Source organism: Conger conger, chromosome 14 (assembly GCF_963514075.1).
Source record: "Conger conger chromosome 14, fConCon1.1, whole genome shotgun sequence".
In the NCBI taxonomy this organism is placed as follows: domain Eukaryota; kingdom Metazoa; phylum Chordata; class Actinopteri; order Anguilliformes; family Congridae; genus Conger; species Conger conger.
This window is the reverse complement of record NC_083773.1, coordinates 34,117,463-34,141,221: the sequence shown is the minus strand read 5'-3', so window position 1 is coordinate 34,141,221 and position 23,759 is coordinate 34,117,463. Positions and strand designations below refer to the sequence as shown.

The 23,759-nt window shown below is 42.5% G+C and overlaps 1 protein-coding gene across 1 annotated transcript; it reads right to left on the bottom strand.

Annotated features, from left to right (window-relative positions):
• Nucleotides 1-11,829: 11,829 nt before the first annotated feature.
• fam83d (family with sequence similarity 83 member D) lies at nt 11,830-18,013 on the bottom strand. The gene is made up of 4 exons (XM_061220484.1): nt 17,428-18,013; nt 15,838-16,005; nt 14,311-14,435; nt 11,830-13,803 (listed from the first exon to the last, which is right to left on the bottom strand). Exons 1-4 carry the CDS (start codon nt 17,902-17,904, stop codon nt 12,888-12,890), a joined length of 1,686 nt encoding a protein of 561 aa, XP_061076468.1. The 5' UTR covers nt 17,905-18,013; the 3' UTR covers nt 11,830-12,887.
• Nucleotides 18,014-23,759: the final 5,746 nt, after the last annotated feature.

Sequence of the window (23,759 nt, the reverse complement as noted above, 5' to 3'; positions counted from 1 at the left end):
GCAAAATGATTACATTGTAACTGTGATTGTAACTATTAAACTGTGGGGGCAACTCCATGGTCACACTGACAGCAGGCACTGACCTGTAGTCTACATGGTCCCAACTTGTCCCATGTGTCAGTATATGATTCAGTATGTTCTACCTCTGTATCTTGAGTTCTTGTCACTATAAAGAGATACTAAATGCCAGCTTTGTATCACATAGGTTAGGGACAGGGTTAGGGTAAGGGATAGTGTTAGGTGTTGGGGGATGGGGGCAGTCTTCTGTAAACATTATTACTGAGGTCTCATGAGATAGAGCCCAGCACGTGAGTGACTAATTAACCCCTAGATCGTATTGAATGGCTGGTTTGGATAATTACATGTTTAGCTAATGGTCTAAGAGATGATAGCCATGAAATTACAACATAAATCCATGCAAGCAGGATGCCGGTTATTTAACCCCTGGTGTAGGATCAGAGGTCAAAGGTCAGTCTGGGGGTGCAAATGGATCACTAGCTCAGGTCCATCTCCCTCTCTCTCTGCCCCTCTAATCCTTTCACTGGTTCATATAATTTCTACTGAATATGTGTTCAACTGTATAGATTTGTCTTGGTCTTGATCTTTCAAGGGAGCTTATTTTCCTATAGCTACCTCTACTATTCCACACATAGTATGTGTAAAATATTAATGCTTTCTTCATAGCAACTGCTAAAAATGCTTATGTAAACCTGCCTGTGCTGGTACAACTAGCTGGTGACATCACCATACAGACTGACCATTTGGGCTGATTGCCTTATTCACCAATTAAAAGCCTGTCAGTGCCACATGGAAGGATTGACGAATAAGAGGAGAGATTGCTTTGCCAATGAATCAATGGGAAAATCAATGTGAACTGATGAACAGTTAACCTCCCAGTGAAGACTTACAATGGCGGGTATCAGCTCCACACTCTACACTATCTGGTACCAGAATACCAGAAAAAAACATTTATTCAGTGTGTTTCATGTTTAAACTGTATGGTTGTGTCAGATAAACAGCACAGCCAGAAGACATACTGTACAGGCAGAGAGATATAGAAGGGACAAAACAGCCATGTAGACACAGCACAGGCACAGCGATACAGATGGGAGATGCAGTGCATGCAGATATTTAAAGAACAGGCAGTGACACGCAGAACAGATATGGCACAGGCAGAGAGGTGCAGCACAGTCAGACAGATACTAAACAGACAGGCGTGTTCAACACTGCTAGACAGACACTGCACGGGCACGTAGCACATGGGCACGTAGAGCACAGGCAGAGAGAGACTACACAGGCGCACACAGCGAGCAGAGAGTTACAGGACAGGCAGATGAAGCCCATGCAGGGAAACAGAACAGACGCAGCGGTGGCAGGGCGGTGAGGTGGCACAGGATCCTGCAGACCCAGCAGGTTTCCGGGACTTTCCAGCCCGGATGATTTCCAGCAGGAGTCAGCAGATCCGCAGTCCTGCTCCAATGTGCGTGCACCCTCAGGGCTGGGGGGAGGTTACACTGAAATGCACACACACACATACACTCATGCAAAAACACACACACGCACACACACACACACATACACATACACATACATGTACAACAGATACACATACATGGACACACATATACTGACCCCCCTTGTATACAATGTGTCTGATAACTATAACCAGACCATAACTTACTACGCAGAATTCTCACCTTGAAAAGATTACAAAACAACCAGTCAGTACTACGATGCACTGGCAATCTGTGTCTGTGTTCACTTCTTCCCAGCCCTTGCTAATCTACCTGTATTTGTTCTTCTAAAAAGTGTTTTGGACATTTCTGGCCGTGACCCCTTTTTCTTTGTGGGCTGTATCTTAAAGCATTTGGCCAATAGAAGAACAAGGAGGAGTGCAAGAGCTACAGTGATACATTTTCAACTGGGTTAGTGAGAGATAGGGTAACGCCTTGGTGGCTAACTGCTGCACAAATGGTGGGTCAGTGTTCAGTAGGCAGCTGCCATTAATAGCAAATTCTAATAATAGCATAAAATTCAGATTCTAATTAATAGCATAAAAACTCAATTCTGTTATGTTTGGCAAAGTTAGCTGGCCGTTGATGATGGCCTGGGAATTTGCTGAGCGTCCAATATTCTACAAAATAACAATTAAGGCTGCATAATTCCGAAAAATATTTGTATTGTTTTATGGGTGTGCAAAGCCATCTTGGAAGTGTAGACGGGGATGAAGATGGAGGGTGAGATTTCAAATGCAGCAGCAAAACAAGGAAATAAATCCTGCACAGTATGCCTTTAACCAAAGCCATAATAACATCATAATCTATAACCAAAACCAAACAGTTACTACTGCCTCATGCATGACTATCCTGGAGCAGGATCGAATAATCTGGTACTGGGCTGGCAAAGGGAAATTTCTTTCTTTTTCTCAGAGGATAAACACTAAAGGACATACCCCTGATTAGCCTTGGACAAAAGATTAAAAACCCTCAGGGATGGAGCGGTTTCAGATGCAATCCGCTGAAAGGATTAGCCAGGCCAAAAAACACCCACAAAGACAACTGTGAGTCAAACAGTGATCGTATTCGCCCATTTTGTGGTTTTTCAAGCAACGTAACAACAGTGTAAAGTCACACTGGTCAGCAGGTCCTCAGAGTGTGACTCACTGGCCCATTCTTAAGTCACTGTCATCACTGCCAGCTGGCAAAACAACAGATACAACCAGGCAACAATATGATACAGGCAGATTACCAATCTACATTCTACACAACAATACATTCCACCAGACTGCCAACATAAAATCTAGAGGACAATAGAGCCTATAACATCAGACCACCAAAATAAGATCTACACTACAATATAATAAGAAAACAAGCGAACATAGACAAAACTGAGACCATCAGTGCCACAACACAGGGTACCAGACCTGTATTGCCCATGGTATGGTTGTTGCCAGAATTTGTGTTACTGTTGCTATTTATTGTCAGTTGTGGCTGCTCATCAATTCTTGAGGAACTTGTGAGTACCATGAATGGAACTCTTTGTTGTTAGTTATGACACAAGTAAAAACATTCAGACTTTGCAGTTTTCAAATGGGATTTAATGCTAGTGTATATGAAATCTAAATAGTTTCTGAAACATTTTAAAACTATAACTGCTAATGTGTACCAGGCCTAAGTGTGCTTGATTGAATTGAATGAGTATTTTATTGAATTGAGTGAGTATTATATTTCACATATATTTGAAAATTCTGTGTTTTGTTATTCGTATTCTATGAAAGTGCGAATATCTTTACAATTTGTATTATGATATAGGCTATTTCAGAAATATTTCTGCAGCCTATTTTCTCCACTATAAATTACTTTATATAAGTCCTTGCTTTCCCTTGGTCTGTTCCATCAATCCTCTGTTTATCAGCTGTTTTTTTAAATAGATATCTGATTTGCTTATCAATTTGTCATTTAGCCTATTTGTTGTCATTGCTTTTTAATACCCAAAGTTGTATCCACATTATGTCCACATCCAAGGGGCAGGCTGTAGCATAGTGAGGCTGGTGGTTCAATCTCCGGTGTAGCCACAATAAGATCCACACAGCTGTTGGGAGCCTTCAGCAAGGCCCTTCACCCCACATTGCTCCAGGGGGTATTGTCCCCTGCTTAATCTAATCAACCGTAAGTCGCTTTGGAGAAAAGTGTCAGCTAAATAACATGTAATAATGCAACAGCCCATGTGGGAGAGTGTAAACAAGAACACATTCTTCTTTGAGGAATGTGTCACTAGCTGCTTCTATTCACACTGCAGCCCACAAGCCAAGCTTGCACGGACATGAGTCAGAGGAAGACATGTCAACCCTAGGTTGACACTACTGCCGATTATGGGATATCCTGTGGGGCTACTGGCCACAGTGAGCACTGGCATGGGTGGGATTCAATCGCGGACCATGGCACCCATCCATGCACTAGAACAGTGCCATCATAAAGCCAATTGTATATCACTGTTGCAGGTGACTGGTCATAGGCAGCTTACAGCACAGTGGACTCCCAGGCAACCCTGTCTAGGCCGCGTGGCACAGCCTGTGCTCATAGTAAGTGCCTTTGCTGACTGAAACATTCAGAAGGCCCACAAACTTCTTTTCACGTTACCTTCTCTCTCCCTTTCTCTGCCCTTCATTTTCTGTCCCCTGTTTTCCCTCTACTCTGCCATCCACTCCCTCTTCCTTTCTCTTCCCTCTCTTAGGCTCATCCTGCATTTTCAACATGGAAAAACATCAGGTGTGTTTTGCGGAGTTCTCCTCAGGCCAAATCCAGATCAGATTCCTAGGCATCAGACTGGGATGTGAGGGCAGCGTTCTCCTCATTAAGTTTCATGAGATGGCTGAGCGTTTTGGGAGGGGGTGTGTGACAGCCCTGGCCGTTATTTAGCTTGGGGTCAAGAGAGGCCTATGCGTTACCCAAGTTGAACCTGTTTTTATTAGCAGAGTGGCTCTGTGATATTTTTCAGTTTTATAGCAAGTCTGATACATTTTATGTTAATGCAAAACTTAATTTGCAAGATTTAGTAGAGTAATGCAAAATTTAACTCAAAGATACATAAGCACTCTCTCTCTTTCTCTCTCTCTCTTGCGCTCTCACACACACACACACATACACACACACACACACACATATCCAAATGGGGAAAGGTGGTGATGATTCTGGGGGCCCACAGCTAGGGGGCAACACAAAAACTCAAGCAGGGGGCCCAGAGCAATATTCTTTCAGGGGGCCCAGAATTCCTAGCTACGCTCCTGGGCAAACACACACACACACACACACACACACACACACACACACAAATATCTGTGTGATAACTCCACTGTGCTAAACTCACAGCCCTGACCTCACTGTGCTAACAATACCAGGGTAATAAACTATGCCAAACCCTACTGTACACGGTCCACTGTGCTACCCCCACTGCATTAACCCTATACTCACTGCGCTAAGCACTCTCTCACACACACACATCTCTCTATCATAACTCCACTGCGCTAAACTCACTGTGCTACCCCCACTGCATTAACCCTATACTCACTGTGCTAAGCACTCTCACGAGCGCATACACACACACACACACACACACACATCTCTCCGTCATAACTCCACTGCGCTAAACTCACTGTGCTACCCCCACTCCATTAACCCTATACTCACTGTGCTAAGCACTCTCACGCACACACACACACACATCTCTCTATCATAACTCCACTGCGCTAAACTCACTGTGCTACCCCCACTGCATTAACCCTATACTCACTGCGCTAAGCACTCTCACGCACACACACACACACACATCTATCCGTCATAACTCCACTGCGCTAAACTCACTGTGCTACCCCCACTCCATTAACCCTATACTCACTGTGCTAAGCACTCTCACGAGCACACACACACACACACACACACACACATCGCTCTATCATAACTCCACTGCGCTAAACTCCCTGTGCTACCCCCACTGCCTAAACCCAGCTAAACAGCACTCCCCTGGCTGAAACCGGCTGATCTTCCTGAAATGTTGTCGCGTGCTGCCTCCTCAGACAGCCGCTCTGGGATCATCTGTCCTGAGCCAGATTTGTGCGTGAAAACCACACATTCTCCGCCCCCAAATTACTGCCAGATGTCTGAGGGGGGCTATGGGCTATATCTCATAGACAGTCACAGACTTGGCCTTCCAAACTGTGCTGACATTCACCAGGTGCACAACCAGAACAAAATGAAAAACATACTACAATGACAAAAATAAAATAGCAGGATAATTACAGCTCTGAGAAAAACAAGTCGGCTTACACCACGGGTCCTCTCTGGATATCATTTACAGATCACGAGATCGTGAGTAACCATTGGTGATCTGAGTGAGTGATATGCCAATATTTGGGGAGAGGACTCCCTGAAAACAGCAAACCCACATCCTGCTCACACTGAAACTTCCCCATTTCCCAGAATATGCACTCCGATGGCCGCGCCTATTCCCCCCAGACCTCGGCTGTTCTGTAGCATTGCTCTTAGAGACTTATAGAGCATTTTTATGGCAGAAAAGCATGGGATCATATGAACCCTGAACACTTAGAGTTACACTGAACGTTACACTGCGTCACATTACGCTGTTACATATGACATAGATGCAATATACATAATTTTTCAGATACTCCTACAGGCAGTTAATTCTTCGAGATATACTATAAGTGGGCAAAATTACAATTCTAGTCTTCATCGCAGTTAAAGCGGGCGTCGATAAAGCTCCTGATGCAGTTGGCTGTGTGCAACTTAGCTTTTCTGACCACACGCTTTTACAGCTGCATATGTTATGTTACAACTGGTTTTTACTGAAGCAATTCAGGTAAATTCCATTGATCAAGGGTACTGTATAATGACAATGACAGTTTACCACTATGTTGAATCTTTTCTTTTTTCTTTTTACTCGTTTACTCATTGCCAGTAAGTCCGTGAGCTCTGAAGCCACCTGGGAGGTGAATCATACATACGTCATTAAAAACAGTTGCCTGTTGCGTGCTGTTGTTGACACACATTGGGCCTCATGCAAGAACATTTCCGTATCCTTATCAAAAATGTGTCTTTTTTCGAACTAAGGGCTCATATCAGTGTGCCCCGTCATATTAAAAAAATGCACCTAACTTCAGACAATTGTCCTAAATGAAGATGTCTGTTAGGATACAGTATATACGGTACTGTTGGTGGGTTCTGTTGGATAGATGGCCAATTGTATTAACAAGAACAAGGGACAACTGATACCTGACTTGGTAGAATGCGGTTCCTTTGTTTTTGGCAAAACATAATAACCATTATTACCATTGATAAACTTTGTCTTTTTTCTCATAAACAGTCCACTAAAATAAGTTTCTGAAAACATTGCAGTTGCTAAATCTTGGTTCATATTGTATCTGCAATGCCTAGTTTGAAGTTTGATTTGAGTTCTGTGTGCCAGGTGAGCTGTGCTGACATGCACTGCAAGGCTCTTGTTTACATGACATACAGTATGACAGGTCAGTTGTTCCTACCTAAGAAAAAAATATAAATGAGAAAATTAATGGATGCGCCAAGTTCTCTTAAATCACTTGTTTTAGGAGATTAAACGATTTAAGAACAAATCATTTAATATGTGCGGTTCTTGCAAGAGACCCATGGTGTGTGTGTGGGTGTGTGCTTACAGATGTGTACATGTTCACTCAGTGAATACCAACCACAGACTATGGTTAATGGTTAAGGCAAGTAGCACATTACTGTAACATTCAGAGAACCAGGAGGATATTTCAAGTGTATCATAAGTGCTGTCATCGATAATTTGCACTTTTAATGGCTCCCATTTCAAACTTTTCTGACAAAACATAATCAATATCTGAGCTAAATGCTGGCTGCCAAGCTCTACCCATCTATTCATTTCAAACAACTGCACTTAGCAGGAGTCTGGCAAAGACATGCATTGCAAGATGGATGACATGTACAGTAGGCTGTGGGGTTCATTTTTTATATTCTCTCTTGAAGATATGCTGCCATGAAGAAGTAACCACCTAATTCATTTATTTTGTTTCCCTCCATGAGAAGGCAATTCTGTTTATGTTTACAGTTTTACTACATTTTCCCCACAGCTGAGACTATTGTAACTACAGCAGCCTAGTTTCAAGAACAGCCATATGGGTTTTCCTGTTCTCACTCTGGTAGCCCAGCTACATGTGGTTACCATTAGCAAAAAAAAAAAGGAAGAAAAAAAGAAAGAAACTGGTCAATGTGCTCTGTCCCAGAGTGTATGAAATCATGCCACGATGACTTGTCGACTGGTTAAAATCTGTCATGCAATGAATTAATAAAACAATCCGCCAACCAACTGATCTGTAAACTAGACAAATCACTTGATCGCTGATCAATTTTTAAATTGATGAATCTCACACGCACACAAACAGTGATTGACTTGCCACACACACACTTACATTCCCCCTAGCTCTCCTACAGTATGGCTGTGTCCGAAATGGGACACTATTCAAGAACTAGTAAACTAGATTGGCCGTCAACAATCTTGTTTTAATGTCCGAATTTCAACATTTTGAGGGCACTAGAAATATCCCACAATGCACCGTCAAATAAAGTAATCACGAGGAAGGTGGATACGAACCACAATGCTTTGCGACCAGCATTTTCCCTAACTCACAAACCTTTTTTCATTCTCTTTATAAGCTGTGAGTGACGATGGGGCCGGAGCAATTCAAATGAAAGATCTGCGTTTCCATTGAGCATTATAATAAAGTAGCCTACAACTACCCTAATATACTGTATTCATTATTCAATAATCCAAAACCCCGTTTGTCCAATAAGTGGCATTGTTTGTTAGTTAGCTAAAACGCTATAATGTCTTATAATTGACTTTAACGAACGAGTAGGCTATATCTATCTACTAAAAGCGCCAACAGTATTCTTGTAAACCCGTGTTCTGTTCAATTTTCGGATACAAATGTGTAGAGGGCTGTGTCGTAGATGTTTACTCACTAACAATGTGTTATTTTATTTGTCCCTGACATAAAATAAGCTAAGGTTAAGTGAGCTGCATCTTGAATGGGCATCGCAAGAGAAAAATTAGGTTTAATATCTTGGGAGTCATGTTTTAAGAACCGGCTATATCGTATGTTTGTGGTTTTGCGGCTATTATGCACGTGATGACGTTGATCGATTGCAAAACATGACGTCTGCTGTCCGAATTCACTTTAATTAGTGCGCTATATGGACATTTCACTAGATAAGGATGAGTAATTAGTGAATAGTGAGCCATTTCGGACACAGCCAAGGAAAAGGGAGGAATTAAAAGTTGGAGTGTGAGATATGGGGGGAGGGGAGTGCTGCTGATGCTGCAGTTAAGTATTCCAGCATCAATAAAAAACTATTCATAGAATAGCACAGAATACTGCCTCTTTACCACGAACTAGCATAGTCTCTTCTCTGCCTCTGCTGGAACAAAAAAATCACACATCACCTTACTCATAAAATAAACAGAATCCAAGAAACCCTTTTCCAAGAAAACTCACAGACATCATGTTACTCCTTCTCCCTTTCAGTGTCTGATGATGATGATAGATGAAAGACACTGGATGATGTATTTTTCTGCTTTTGGGTGTACGCAGTATTTGGGAAACATAACTTTTGGATGACCCCATTTTTTCAACTTCAGGATTTTGTTTTTCTCACAAAGGTTTTTTTTTTAAAGAAATACCAGGTTCATCTCAGGAAAAGCCCACAGATCAACAGGAAATCATGTGCTCGCAGTACTAGGAAAGCTGGGCAGAGACTGCCCTCTGCTGGCTGAGGCTACCTGGACCTGGGGAGAGGCATTGAGCAATAGATAGCATTAACAAAGGGCACATGTGACTTACAAAACAAAAAAATATTTGGGAGTGAAGGGTAGACAGAAGATGGGAAGGGGGGACTGCAGTCTTGGTTGGTTGCGTGGTGTAGTTGCAACATGGATAATGTTCTGTGATTGGGCAGTCCTCTCTGGTGCTCTAGAAGGCGGAAACAAGGAAGGCATCAAGTCTGGTTATACGTTCCTAGGCTTTTTGCCCATGGTGGAATGTTTAGTTAAGCAAGTCCAAGCTTCACTAACACCAGGCAAATACAGAGGGGGAGAGTCCAGGTCTCTGAGCTCCAAGTGTCCAGTGTGCTTCTTTAATTTGATGAGAAAATTATATTTATATAATTCATTTTAATCATACAGTATCAATATAAGGGTTAACTGATTTTTAAGCGAGGTCATAAGCTGAGTGGTCAAATTGACCCTAAACATAACAGGATTGTTAGCTTTGGTAAAAGATACATGGTACAATGACTGGGTTCAAAACACAAGGCATGCTGTATAAATGCAGAAGGTGGCTAGTGGAGCAAAACTATTAGTGTATCTTTGCTTTAGTGAAGCCATGTCTAGGGTAATTTACTAACATTTGCTAGCTAATAAAGGCTGGAGTTGAAATGATTAGCCGATGTTTTGCCTGGTTTAAATCATCTCATGTCTCGGAAATATAAGACGGCAAGCAAACCATTGCTTATCATAGTCAATGTACCCAAGGCTCTTTGTTGCCCTCACGCATCTGGTCCGAACTGACAGAAGGGCTACTGTGGCACAATTCACAGAACATTTTAATGATGGTTACAGGAGGAATGCATCACAACACACAGTGTATAGCACCCTACAGCCAATGGGGCTGCATATCCACAGGCCAGTCAGTGCCCATGCTGACCCCTGTCCACTGTCGAAAGCACTTACAATGGGCATGAGCATCAGAACTGGACCATGGACAATGTAAGAAGTTTGCCCGGTCAGATGAGCTCCATTTTCTTTTACATCATGTGGATGGCTGGATACGTGTTCACCTTTTACCTGGGAAGGAGATGGCACCAGGATGCACTATGAAGTCAAGCCGGTGGAGGGAGTGTGATGCTCTGGGGAATGTTCTGCTAGGAAACCCTGGGTCTGGGCATTTAAATGGACATCAATTTGACATGTGCCATCTACCTAAACATTGTTTAGGACCAGGTACACCCCTTCCTGGCAACGGTGTTCCCCGACAGCAGTGGCCCCTTTCAGCAGGTTAATGGGCCCTGCCACATTGCACAAATTGTTTGAGAATGGTGTTGCGCTGGCATCCAAATTCTCCAGATCTCAATCCGATCGATCATCTGTCGGAATGTGCTGGAACAAGTCTGATCCAGGGCGGCTCCACCTTGCAACCTACAGGACTTAAAGGATCTGCTGCTAACGTTTTTGGTTGGATATCACAGGGCACCAATCAGAGGTGTTGTAGAGTTAATTCCTCAGTGGGTCAGATCTGTTTTGGTGCCACATGGGAGACCAATAGTCAAGTTAGACAGGTGGCCATAATGTTTTGGCTCATCAGTATATACTTTATCGTAGGCAAGTAGGCAGTTTCAGACAGGGCCACAGATTCAGACTCACTGGGAACTACACTCAGTGAGCACTTTATTAGGTAGACCTGTACACGAGCTTGTTAATGCAAATATTTCATCAGCCAATCATGTGGCAGCGACTAAATGCATAAAAGCATGTAGACATGGTCAAGAGGTTCAGCTGTTTTTCAGACCAAATGTCAGAATGGGGAAGAAAAGTTATCAAAGTGCTTTTGACCGTGGAAAGGTTGTTTCCAGTGAGCAGCAGTTCAGTGGGCAGAAATGCCCTGTTAATGAGAGAGGTCAGAGAAGGGTCAGAGACTGGTCAAAGCTGACAGGAAGGTGAGAGTAAAGCAAATAACCACACATTACAGCAGTGATATGCAGAAGAGCATCTCTGAACACACAGTGCATCAAACCTCTAAGTGAATAGGCTACAGCAGCACAAGTATAAAAAAATAAGACTAATAAAAACCTAATAAAGTACTAATAAATACCTAAAAGTGCTCACTGAGTGTATGACTCACAGCCAGTACAGAAGAACATTATCACCACCTTGTGGAAGTTAAAGTCATGACTCTCCCATGTGGTTACAATCTGAAAGCTGGTTGTTCTGCGCTTATCACAGCCTCAAGTTGTAACTGCAAGAACTGCAAGTTACATTTTGATGGCAACTTGTATACACTCATGATAGCCAAACCTACATCAGTAAATATATCCTGGGTCAAAATATATATACAGACGATAAACTACTCAAACTAACAGGCTGATTGTCCTGCTGAATGTGCATTATTCACCTTACCTTGTTTCCAGTTGTTTTGTGAGGGGCCCCACCACCTTGACACACTGTCCTTTTGCAAATATTTTGTTAAATGATTCCTGAACAGCCTGGTCATTACTCACCCATTTTATTATCCCTTTTATCACAGTTTTTTCAAGCAAGGAGTGATCACATCTCCCTGCTGAGATATGAGACATGACATTTCAATTCACAAATTCTGATTGAGGTCCCCATAAATAAAATAAAAACCTGATGTTAAACGTGACAAATAAATTATCTCTGAAGCCTGCAATCTCTCACCACTACCAAAAAGTTCATAATTTTGTAGTGTGACAAAATAATTCTGTATATTCCAACATCTACATGTAGAGCACAGCATCTCAGGACAGAGCCAGCTTTGCAGACGGAGAGAAAGGAAGCAAAAATATAAAGCACCATACACAGTACAGAGTTGACAAGTACATACATGCCAGATTTAACAAAACAGCATTGCTATTTTAGGACCGTTCGTACATGTTTGCGTTTTCTGTTCTCTTGCCAAACTCTTATATTTACAGAATACAGAAATGAGAATTAAGGAATAAAACCCAGGGCAAGTTTGAATAAAACAATGAAACAAAACAAAACACACACAAAAATATACACATATATTTGCTTTCTCACCTTGTTCTTAGGGTTAAATAGCCTGTTTGTAGCCCCCAGGCCAAAAGAGTTGTGTTTCAGTAAAGTGCACAGCACAAACATGGTGTAAAAGCAGGAAGGCAGAGCTGCAGTGCAATCATATACCTTCAAACAACAGCCACATGTGGGAGGAGGCAGAGGGAGAAAGCTAACAGTAACTACAGCACAGTATTCCAGGTCACACGAGGCACTAGTGAATGACTCAACAGCAGCTAAACACGGACCTGATGGGGATCCATCCAGACCGGGATCAAAAAATTTTTTTGGAAATGTTTTAACCCTTTAAACACCAGTAAAATGCCTGCACATATATATATTTTTCTAGAAACATCTACCATCACCCAATATTCAAAATCCTATTTTATACGGTTACTGACACTTTGGTTGAGTATTCTCTGCAGGGGCATTTTGCAAATATCACCAGCATGTAAAGAGCAGTGGCATTTCAGACACGCATTTCAGACACGCACAAGGCCCGCGCAGGGCCCTCACTGCAGGCAACGTTGGCGGCCCCAGGGGTTGACGAGTGGGTTCTCGGTGCCGTGTGGGTTGGCCGAGCGGTCCGGCAGCTGGCCCTTGCGGGCGCGGTGCAGGCGCGGGCTGAGCGCCAGGTTGGTGAGGTCCACCAGCTCGCGGCGGTGGGACAGCAGCGCCACCATGTGGTCCAGTTTGGTGCGGATGGAGGAGTAGTGGTACTGCCGCTCCTTGGTGAGCTTGCGGAAGCAGTCGCGCAGGTTCCCGTCGGGGGGCGGGGGCTGCAGGACGGGCAGACGGGGCTGGGCGTCGGGGGCGGGGCCGGCGTCGCTCCGGGCGACGGCGCCGGGAGAGAGGGCGGTCAGGCGGGGGCGTTTGGGCGGAGCCTCCGGGTCGGTCTGCACGCAGTGGTCTGCCATGTGGGTGCAGGTCTGCGTGGAGGTGTGGCAGGAGGCAGGGGCCGGGACAGACGAAGCAGGAGGCCCCTCGCCCTCCGGGAACATGACTATGGGAGCGTCCGTGGGCGCGGCAGCGGGGATCCCACTAACGACCACCTCCCTCACGTGCTCCTGCTCCATCCAGTCCTCGCCGAGCGTGGAGGAGTCGGACAGCGCGCTGCTCTTCCGGCTGCGCTCCCCCGGCCCCCCGCCGGGCCCCTGCTCCCGGTTGGGAGTGCTGGTCATCCTGCTGAGCTCGGGTTCCAGCTCCAAGGGGGCGGCGCAGGCCGGAGAGGACGGAGCTGCGGCAGGAGGCTTGAGAAGGAGGTGCTCGTAGATGCCGCTGTTCCGGGCGCTTCTGGGGGCAGGCCGCGCGTTGATGGGCAGCGACTGCGCGTACAGGATGCGGAACTCCTCGTCGAAGTGCTCCGTGACCTGGCCGGACATCTCGATCAGATTGCTGCTGTTCAGCTTACCGTCCGTCCAGTTGAACCTAAAAGAAAGAGAGATGCAGCGTGACCACGTGGTTTTAAAATAGTTTTTATTTATTTATTTATTTTTTCAACATTTAAGGTTTACAAGAACCTTTTACAAACACCAGAACAGGCCATTCGGCCCATTTCAGCTCATGGCTTACCTGAAGACTAGAAAGCACCATGTGCAGCTAAATGAATGAGATGGAATGAACATAACGTATGTATATAGTAAAAGTAGGGAGCTTGTCCTTGCCACTGTTGCCTTAGGCTTGCCCTCGTAGGGGTTTAAGCCAGGGCTCCCTGTAAAGTGTGTGAATTAACCCAGTCTCAGCCACCACAGGGTCCCTAACCCTCCATTTTGGGAATGCTGGGCTACAAGCTAAATCCCTTCATTGTGCGTTATCCTAAGGGAAACCTCAGCTAACGAGCACAACTTGGTGGCCAAGAAGCGGTCCTGTGTACACATTTTGCAGGTGTAAGGTCTGGCAGAGTAAATGAATCAGTTATTTTCTGATTTTGCGTACCTGTACGAGCCTGTGGCCACGCGGTTTCCGTCAATAAGCATGAAGCGCTCGTGCACCTTCCCCGTGATCCTGGCTCCAGAGCGCAGGAAGTAGGTGGCCCCGGTTATGGTGCGCACACGCATTTGCTGCAGCAGAGACATTCATCGTTAAATTACAGGTGCATTCCCACACCAGGGCCCAGGATTTCACATTTTTGGACAGGATTTCTGCAATATTTTATTCTAATTCTAATCTAATTCTAGGATTAGATTAAAAATATGAATTTCATGGTTATTCCTTAAAAAATGTGACACCAGCATCCAGCAATGAGACACCATTATCTAAACTAGGGTCTTTTGATCAGTAAAAACATTATGCTCTCAAAATAGTTGTGTTCAGAAGTTCTTTTTTTGTGTCTGGAATTGTTCTCATTACTCAGTGAGAATTCATTTTGAACTGACTTTTGCCTATGTATTGTGTACTAATGCAGATGAATATGCCGAATATGCAAAGAGAATTACACATTTTCCAACATGTCCACTCATGTATGTTCATCTGAATGAAATGAATTATTTCACTCAACAGATAGACATATCCAAAAACTGCAAATGTAAATTATGTAATCCCGATCTTTTGGTATCTGGATGATCTGGAAATTATTTTAAAAAACGGAACAAAACCTACAAAATCTATTTGATCCGGGATAGCAAAAAAAAGGGATTTCGAAATAATTCTGATCTAGATTTAAAAGTTTTGAAATACTGGGCCCAGGTGTAATTCAAACCAGACTAACAAAGAGGGACAGTCACATACACAAATAATCTTTTCCCAGCGAACTTCAGAAAAATGACAGAGTTGAAGCACCCCGGGGCTTTGAGCCAACAACACATAAATGAGGCAAGGTGATCAATCCCTCTTCTCATGCCCTTTCTCACACAGGTTCCCACACAATCCTCCCCTGGAGCAATGCAGGGTTAAGGATTATTGTGCAGATCTAATTGTTATTTTCTTATTGTGGCTACACCGGGGATCGAACCACCGACCTTGCGGGTCCCAGTCATGTACCTTAACCACTACACTACAGGCTGCACTACCATTTGTATTTGCAAAAATGGGTTACCCTCCATATCATCATAATTTCAGTCATCACCAACACTGAGGATGCTGATTGTATTAATCCATCTACTTCTTCTCATCTCATCTCATTTACTGAGAAGCAAGTTGTCTGAAAGTTGCATGAAAGTTGAATGGAATGTATACGTTAATGGAATTTGGAATGGAATCTAGATTGATTCTCTTATCCAGATTGATTAGAGCAATGCAGGGTTAAGGGCCTCGCTTAAGGTCCCGACGGCGGTGCGGCTACAGCGGGGATCAAACCACCGACCTTGCAGGTCCCAGTCATGTACCTTAAGCACTACGCTACAGGCCGCCCTCTAGTACAGAAGAGCATAGACAAGTACAGATAACCGTAGGCCAGTAGATTTGAGGCCAAGGGAGTACAGGTGAGTGTAGACACTAGGCAGGTACAGGTGAGCTGACCCATACCCGTAGTTCATCCAGGGGCAGGTTGAGGTGCTGGCACATCTGCAGGAAGGAGGGGACACAGGATTGGTCCAGCAGGATGTACACGGGAACCCTGCGCTGGGTACAGGCCTCCTGCAGGTCCCTGAAGATATCCAGGTCTGTGAGGGAGTCAGTCACCACAGCAATCACCTGCAAACATTTCCCAGAACAAATTACTTTAAATGTTTTAAAAACCAACACAATTCCTGTAGGTTAGACCGATGCAGAGGCAGCCTTCAGTGATTACAGGATGTGAGGGCATCACAATTTGTTGACACCATCAAATGAAATCTTTAAAAATATCTATCATATTCAGCACGACCTTCCTGTCACACAGTTTTAATATAACCAAGGGGCCATATGCATGTACAGAAATGCATGCTTTCTACACATTTCATTTAGTAAAACATATTAAATCAACATATATGATTTTTACAAACCTTTTGCATATGGGTAAATTGACACACGATTAGCTGTGTAAAACAGTAAATCTAAGAGCAAGCGCTGGCCAGATATAATATCTCATAAATTAAATCAGATGCAAGTACAGTCCCATCACTGACACATGCGTGGTGAACCACAGCATATTTTAGAGTTAGGATGAATTACAGCCTTTGAATGCCTATTATATCGGAGAAATGTACAGCGTGCTGGTGCGAGTTTATGGATAGTTTCAGTCGCTCGAGGCTTTATTTTCTACCTCAAAACCACCTTACACTCTTGCCATTCCTGGGGTTACTTACTGTAGCATCGCGACTCACAGGCAATGAGGGTCTTGAAACGTATCGGAGTTATGACAGCCTATATTTCTTTGCAACACATTAATTTGTCAAAGTCATGTAATGGGGTCACTGTTACGGACTGTCCTGGTTCCCGGACCCCTCATCCCTGGTAGAGGCAGGTGAGGGCACTCAGTTGAAGATACTTGCATGTGAGCACAAGCAAAACACACCCTCGGGGAGTTTCATATACCTTGGATTACTTTCAGGCAATGGGGCGTGTTCTTCGATAGGAAACAATAAGATTGACATATTCAGCTGACTCATCGACGAAAATTCTGTCAAGGGCTGCAGGAGTCGTATGGCTGCGTGTATGAACACTGTCCTTTCAAATAGGATTTGAATGTATAGCTAGACAGTTTCCATGATTTTAAAATAATGTAAGCTTTATTGTATCTTTTCGGTTGGATCAGACAGTGTTTGCCTACAACCACAGTTATAAGCCATCTAACGATTACGTTACAACATACACATCCATTAACGTTAATCTGTATCAATCTGAAATGGAAATAATTAGGTCTTACTTTCGGATATGTAGACCTACGTGATATAGTCTAGCATGTTCACCACGTCATGGATTGATTTTAAAGGTTTGTGCAATGTCTGCGTACGCACACAGACAGTATTCACATTCCTTTTCTAGACAAATTGGGTAGCCCACCATAAATTATTAAATTAATGCAGGACGGGCAGACGGGGCTGGGTGTCAGGGACAGAGCCGGCATCAGAATGTACTTATATACAATAAAATAAAGTAAAATGTAGTATTATTCAATATCTTCCAAGAGCGTACCTCTTTTGCGCTTTTGATCATTCTTCTCGCAGCTTCTTTGCAGCTGTAGATGCTCTCGCCGTAGCTGGGTTGAAAGTGGGCGACAACCCTGGTGACTCCCCGGTAAGAACCTGTGGTGAATGCCGGCCAGCCGATTTCCAGAAGCGGGGGCTCAACGTCCGACACCTCGGGGAAGTAAGTGACGGAGGAGCAATCCATCGAGCTAGTCATGGAGTGTTCCAATCCCGTATCCTCCCCTGCCAGAGACCCGCATCGCGGCACTACCGCAGCGCTGCTGATTCCTTGGATTTCCTCGTCGGACAGAAAATTGGGTATCTTCTCCTTTTTTAAGAAATCCGAGTAAGCGTTTACCCCACCCGCGACCAGCTCCTCCAAAGCAAGCCGGTGCCGTTCGTTGTACAGCTCCTGAATGTTAATGTTACCACGCATAAACGGCCTCAACCCCGGAGAATCATCCAAGCACTGGGATAAAGCCATTGCACCGCAAGACACGTCCCTCACGCCACAGGAATATCCTGGTTCTGAATCCGGACAACGTACTTTTTTAAAAAGCAGCTAACTATCGCATTTGTATTTTGCGTCTCACCCAGCAGCGTCCCACGTCTATTCCGTATTGGTTGACAGGGAAGGATCTGTCACGCCTGCGACCGCCCTGCCCGCACACCAGAGACGCTTATTGGGCCACAGTTTGAATTTGGAGGCAAACAAACCAGGGCCCCTCCTTCATTTTTCCGCAGACCGGTAGGTTGGCTTTCCCGAAAATAAATAAATAAATTCAGTTTAACGTATGCTCAAAACTCAGGTAAGGCGTTAGGTGACGCAATAATGTTTTAAACCGTTTTTTTTGTTCTCCCTATACCTGTGATGTTATCATTCATTTTCCGCTCTCACGCCTACGAGTTCATGTGCAAGTTGTCTGCGTGGAGTTGAAATTTGAATGGTTACAATGGATCTCTAATGGTTATAATGATAAGATATAGATGAAGCTAGGCCTATAACATTGCTAACATATCTAGCCATATACAGAAAGGTATGGAAACGGTAGAATGCATTTGTTGTTTTACATAAGGCATTTGGATTTGAGATCAAAAGAGGAATATGAATATGTTTGACCATTTACAGAAACGGTAGTTTATAATTATGTTCCCTGAAAATACATAAATCTGCTATTGAATAGTTTGTGTAAAAAAATACATTTATGTCATTGCCATGCGGTTCAATTGTATAGCTTATTCTGGATGTGTGAGAGTGCCCCAGGGTACGTTCATTCCTGTATAAAAAATAACAACAGCAGTGCCTTATTTCTTTAGGCCATTGTTTAGTTAATAGTAAGGTGTTCACTTGTATATTAATCCACCGCACAACCACTCATAATTAGATTACGTTATGTATTATACAGGTTTCAGATCTTTCAAGAACATTTAATAATTATTTGAAGGGAATCTCGTTAAACACAAAAACAAATTTCTTAATTTGCCATTTCATTTCTTTCATGAAAAAGGTTATTTACCCCTGGGGAAAAAGTAATAGCCCCCTAATAATTGATTGCAACACCTTTAGCAGAAATAATAAAAAACCCTACACATCCAAATCCGATGGTAGGGCATTAAAAGCAGTTCTTGCTTGAAAACGTTTGTCTGATTTAATGCAGTACTGCTAAGAGAAGTGGGCTGAAATTCCTCCACAGTAATGTGAAAGTTTACTAAGGCCCAGACCCAGGTGATTTACTCATTAGAGCTTCAATGAATCAGGTGAGTATAATCCCAGGGCTGAACTTTTTATTCTGAAGTAACTCCATGCCTTCTAAAGTATCCAGCTGTGGCTGTTCTGTCTGGTGTTAACAACCATGGGTTCCTCTAAACAGTTGTCCAAGGATTTCAGAATGAAGATGGTTCATTTCCACCAAGAAGGAGAAGGCTACAAAAACTCTCAAATTTACACTGTCAGAAAAAATGGAAGATACATTTCAGATAGAATGGCCCGAGACCTGGTGAGAAATGTTCAGAAGAACCCACACATCACTGCAAAAGAGCTGCAAAATGAGTAGCAAACACAGGTCTAGCTGTTCACAGGACAACAATACAATGCACTTTAAACAAGAAAAACCTACATGGCAGAGTTGCCAGAAAGAACGAACTCAACACAAAATTAAACGTCTAATGTATACGAAAGAAAACACAGTCTGAAGCCTTTTGGAACAATATGCTTTGGACGGATGAAACCAAAGCTTTCTGGCCACCACCAAAGAAGGTATTTGAAGAGAAGAACACCTTGCCAACTGTGAAGCATGGAGGTGGATCCATTATGCTTTGGGGTTGTGTGGCAGCTGGGGGCACAATATTACATTACATTACATTATTGGCATTTGGCAGACGCTCTTATGCAGAGCGACGTACAACAAAGTGCATACCCATAACAAGGGATAAGTGCGCTGAAAGACCCTAGAGGGAAGTACAATTTCAATTGCTACCCGTACAACAAAGATAAGGACCAGGGGCTTTTTTTTTTTCTTTTTTTTTTTCAACAAATAAACAAACAAACAAAGCAAAAGTGACCAAACTTATCTATCCAAATACTGCTTACCTAGCCAACTAAAAATACCGAAACACTACGTAAATCACAAAGACAACAATTAAGGATCACAGGGAGGTAGGGAGGGATGAGGAGAGGTGCTGCTTGAAGAGGTGCGTCTTCAGTTTGCGCTTGAAGGTGGGGAGAGATTGTACAGTTCTGACCTCAACGGGGAGTTCGTTCCACCACCGTGGAGCCAGAACAGACAGTAGTCGTGAGCGTGAGGTGGAGGTTCAGAGAGGGGGAGGTGTCAAGCGGCCTGTGGAGGCTGAACGAAGAGGTCTGGCAGGGGTGTAGGTTCTGATGATTTTTTGTAGGTAAGCTGGGGAAGACCCCTTAACTGCTTGGAAGGCTAGCACCAACGTTTTGAATTTGGAGGGAAGTAAGCAGGGGGGTGACGTGTGAGTATTTGGGAAGGTTGAAGACCAGACGAGCTGCTGCATTCTGGATAAGTTCGAGGGGTCTGATGGCGGACGCCAGCCAAGAGGGAATTGCAGTAGTCCAGGCGGGACAGAACCATCAAAATTGTGCGAGTGGAAGGAAGAATGGATTCCACCAAATATCAAGAAATTCTAGAGGCTAATACTCAAAGGTCAGTTCAGACATTGAAGTTGAAGAGAGGTTGGATATTCCAGCAAAACAATGATCCAAAGCATCCCTCGAAATCAACCATGAGGTACCATTATTTTGAAACTGTAAAAAATGTAAATAAGTAATCTTGAAAAAAAGTACATTTGAAGAAATGTGTGATGTTTAACGTTGTACCATTTAGAAGTCAGGTTCACTTATGTTCAATTAGATATTAATTAAATATTGAGATAATTAAAGGGGTGCCCAAATTTCTGCACAGTACTGTAAGCAAAATAGTAATTTAAATATTACATTTTGTCTAAAGATCTGAAATAATAGAAGAAATCAGGAAGGGGCAAATAATTTCTCGCAGCACTGTACATACAAGCAGTGAAAATATTACTAAAAAGGTGCTCATTCAGAGGAGTCTGTTCAATGAATTTAGGATTAATTTAAGAAAACTAAGCAAGTCCAAGATGCATATCTTAATGCATTTATTGAGGCATCACTTCAATAAAAATGTTCAAATCCATGTAGCAAAAAAATAAAATGCAAATATTTCAGCCAAATGTGGAGGTGGTCCTTTGTTCTAAGCTGTAATATGTGTGTCAAGCTAATGAAAGACATTTAAGTATAGCCCCCTTGATTCTCTTTTATCTTAAATACAGATTTGTGCCTTTTCCAAATGTTAGGCTTGGATAGATAATCTGAGACCAAACAGCTCAGCTCATGTAATGTTAATTTCAATCCGTTTTTGCCCATCAATCCACACTCAATAATCTATAATCACAAAGTGAAGCAGTTTCTCCTATCTCTCAGGACTTCCAAAGCTCTGCTAGAGTGGCCTTTGGCTTCTTGGTCACCTCCTTGACCAAGGCCCTTCTTACATGATTACTCAGTTTGGCCGGACGTCCAACTCTAGGAAGAGTGTTGGTGGTTCCAAACGTCCATTTCACATGGATTCCATGAGAGCAGCTCATTAGCGCATGAAGCCAGTTCATGGAGGCTGCAGTGTTTGACTATGGGTCTTTTTTGCACCAAAGCATCATGTCAGTGAGACTTTTTCAATGATAGGAAGGGATTTACAATGTTTTAACATAAAAATCTTACCTATTGTACCTTTAAGAAACTGTTACACTTAAAATTGGAAAAATGTCATATGGGATTACTTGTCCGCACCAACATGCTGAATGCAAAAAGGCTACAAAAATCATTTAAAAATAAAAATAAAAACATACTTCTCTCCCTTGGGCATAATTATATACGTCTGTGTATCAAAATATGAAAATATTAAATCCCATGGTCATTTTAGGTAACAGATTATCTGGGGCAAATTTATAAAACATTTTATTTTGATAAATCACTAAACAGGAAGTGGCATCATACAGAAGTTTCTGAAGGAACCCCAAGCTGTGGTAAAAAGTTAGTTAATCTCTGTGGTAAAAGGTTAGTAAATCTCTGTGGTAAAAGGTTAGTAAATCTTTGTTTAAATGGTTTTCATTCACCCTTTTCACTCACTGGTATGCTGCAGTATGTTGTAAAATCCTGAATTATACTGAATAACACCCGAAAAGCATTTACAATGTTGTTTTCATGCATTTTGTGTCATTGCAGATAACAGTGTTGTCATGCAGGATAATGTTTCTTCTGTGTTACCGCACTTGCTATCCGGAAAGACATATTTATGGTTTTTATTGCTTTTCGGTATATACAGTGGTTTCAGAAAGTATTCAGACCCCTTCACTTTTTGGACACTTTATTGTGTTTTGCAAAAAGATTAGCTAATTTTGCCCATCAATCTACAATTTTCTAGAGAGGGGTTTCTTTCAGAAAAGAGAGCAAGGAATTAATATGGACCAGCTAAGTAAGAAGTGCAATTCATTTAAAAGAAAATCTGTATTGATAACGTTCTTTTATCGTACTGCAAATCATACTATTGTGGTTTATTTTAGCCAGACAAATCATATGCCATTATTTAAAATGACATGGTTGTACTAGCTATCCAATGGATCAAGTGCAAGATCATGTAACAAGTGCAGTTGAAAAGAAAACATTTTATAATACTATAGTTACTTTATGATACTATATTGGTCTATTATTGTGAGACTAATCAGTAGGTCATTATTTATATATTATTTATGTGTATATATATTATTTATTACAAGATTGAGCTTAATCTGTGTCTGTGAAACCAGCCCATGAAGACTAACAATTTCAATCAGGCTGGATAACACAGTTTCACTGCAACCTAACATTATTTTTTATTATTTGTATTTATGACACTTTATTTATACTTAAATTGTGAGAATAAACTGTACTAGTAATGTAAATGGTACAAGTGTGTGGCTTAATGTAAATTAAGTCTGGTGTTATAAAGCCTAAAATTGAGTCCGATGACATTGAAGGCCAGGCTTGACAGGGAGCAGGTTAAGACTTTTACTTGGCTATTTATTTGATTTTATCGATATTTACTGATTTATTTTGTGCGTTTTCTTGTTTTATTGATTCTATTGGTTTTACTGTTGTTTAGTAAATTTTTTATTAAAGGACATGGTAACGCTTGTTACAGTGCACTTTGTTGTAACTCGCTCGATCTGGATGAGACCTTGAATCTGCCAAAAAAACCTTTAATGTAATTGGTAAGGTTACCTAGCCGATTAAAATTTAATCTGACTATGCACGGCTATATGTAACCAGGAATATTTAAAAGAACATTCCAGAATTTGAGCAATAACCGGAATACTGTGTGCATGGAAACGTAATCATTGCTGACATCTTTGACTCCCCCACAAATCCGATCAGCACTTAGATAAGATTTTTTTTATCGTATACGTACATACGTAAAAATACATTTTTTAAAGTATGAACCATAGCTCTTGAAAGCATAAATCACTCAACATCGAAAGCTTCTTTCCGTTTTGAACTATTCTTCATTTAGCCAGCAAAGTAGGCAATTTGACATAATCTCATTTTCAAAACCTGAAATATATTGGTGGCAGGGCCGCTGTCCGGAATCTTCTGTTCTTGTTATTTCAGCTGTTTCTTGAAACTATAGAAACAATATTCGCAGTGATTTTACCATAAGAGTAGCAGCCAATAGGAGCGTGATTGTGTGCATGCACGGACGATAGCTGGTGTCCAACCAACCCATAGACATGTATGATCTATGGCCCAACCTCATTTATGCCTAA

Bases quoted from the DNA above. Each gene is read 5' to 3' on its own strand.
- fam83d (XM_061220484.1), bottom strand. From the start codon at position 17,904: ATGGCTTTATCCCAGTGCTTGGATGATTCTCCGGGGTTGAGGCCGTTT. The intron at 14,436-15,837 runs GTATGGGTCAGC...TCTCTGCTGCAG, and splicing joins TGCCCCTGGATGAACTACGG to CAAATGCGTGTGCGCACCAT. The intron at 13,804-14,310 runs GTACGCAAAATC...TCTTTCTTTTAG, and splicing joins GTGGCCACAGGCTCGTACAG to GTTCAACTGGACGGACGGTA.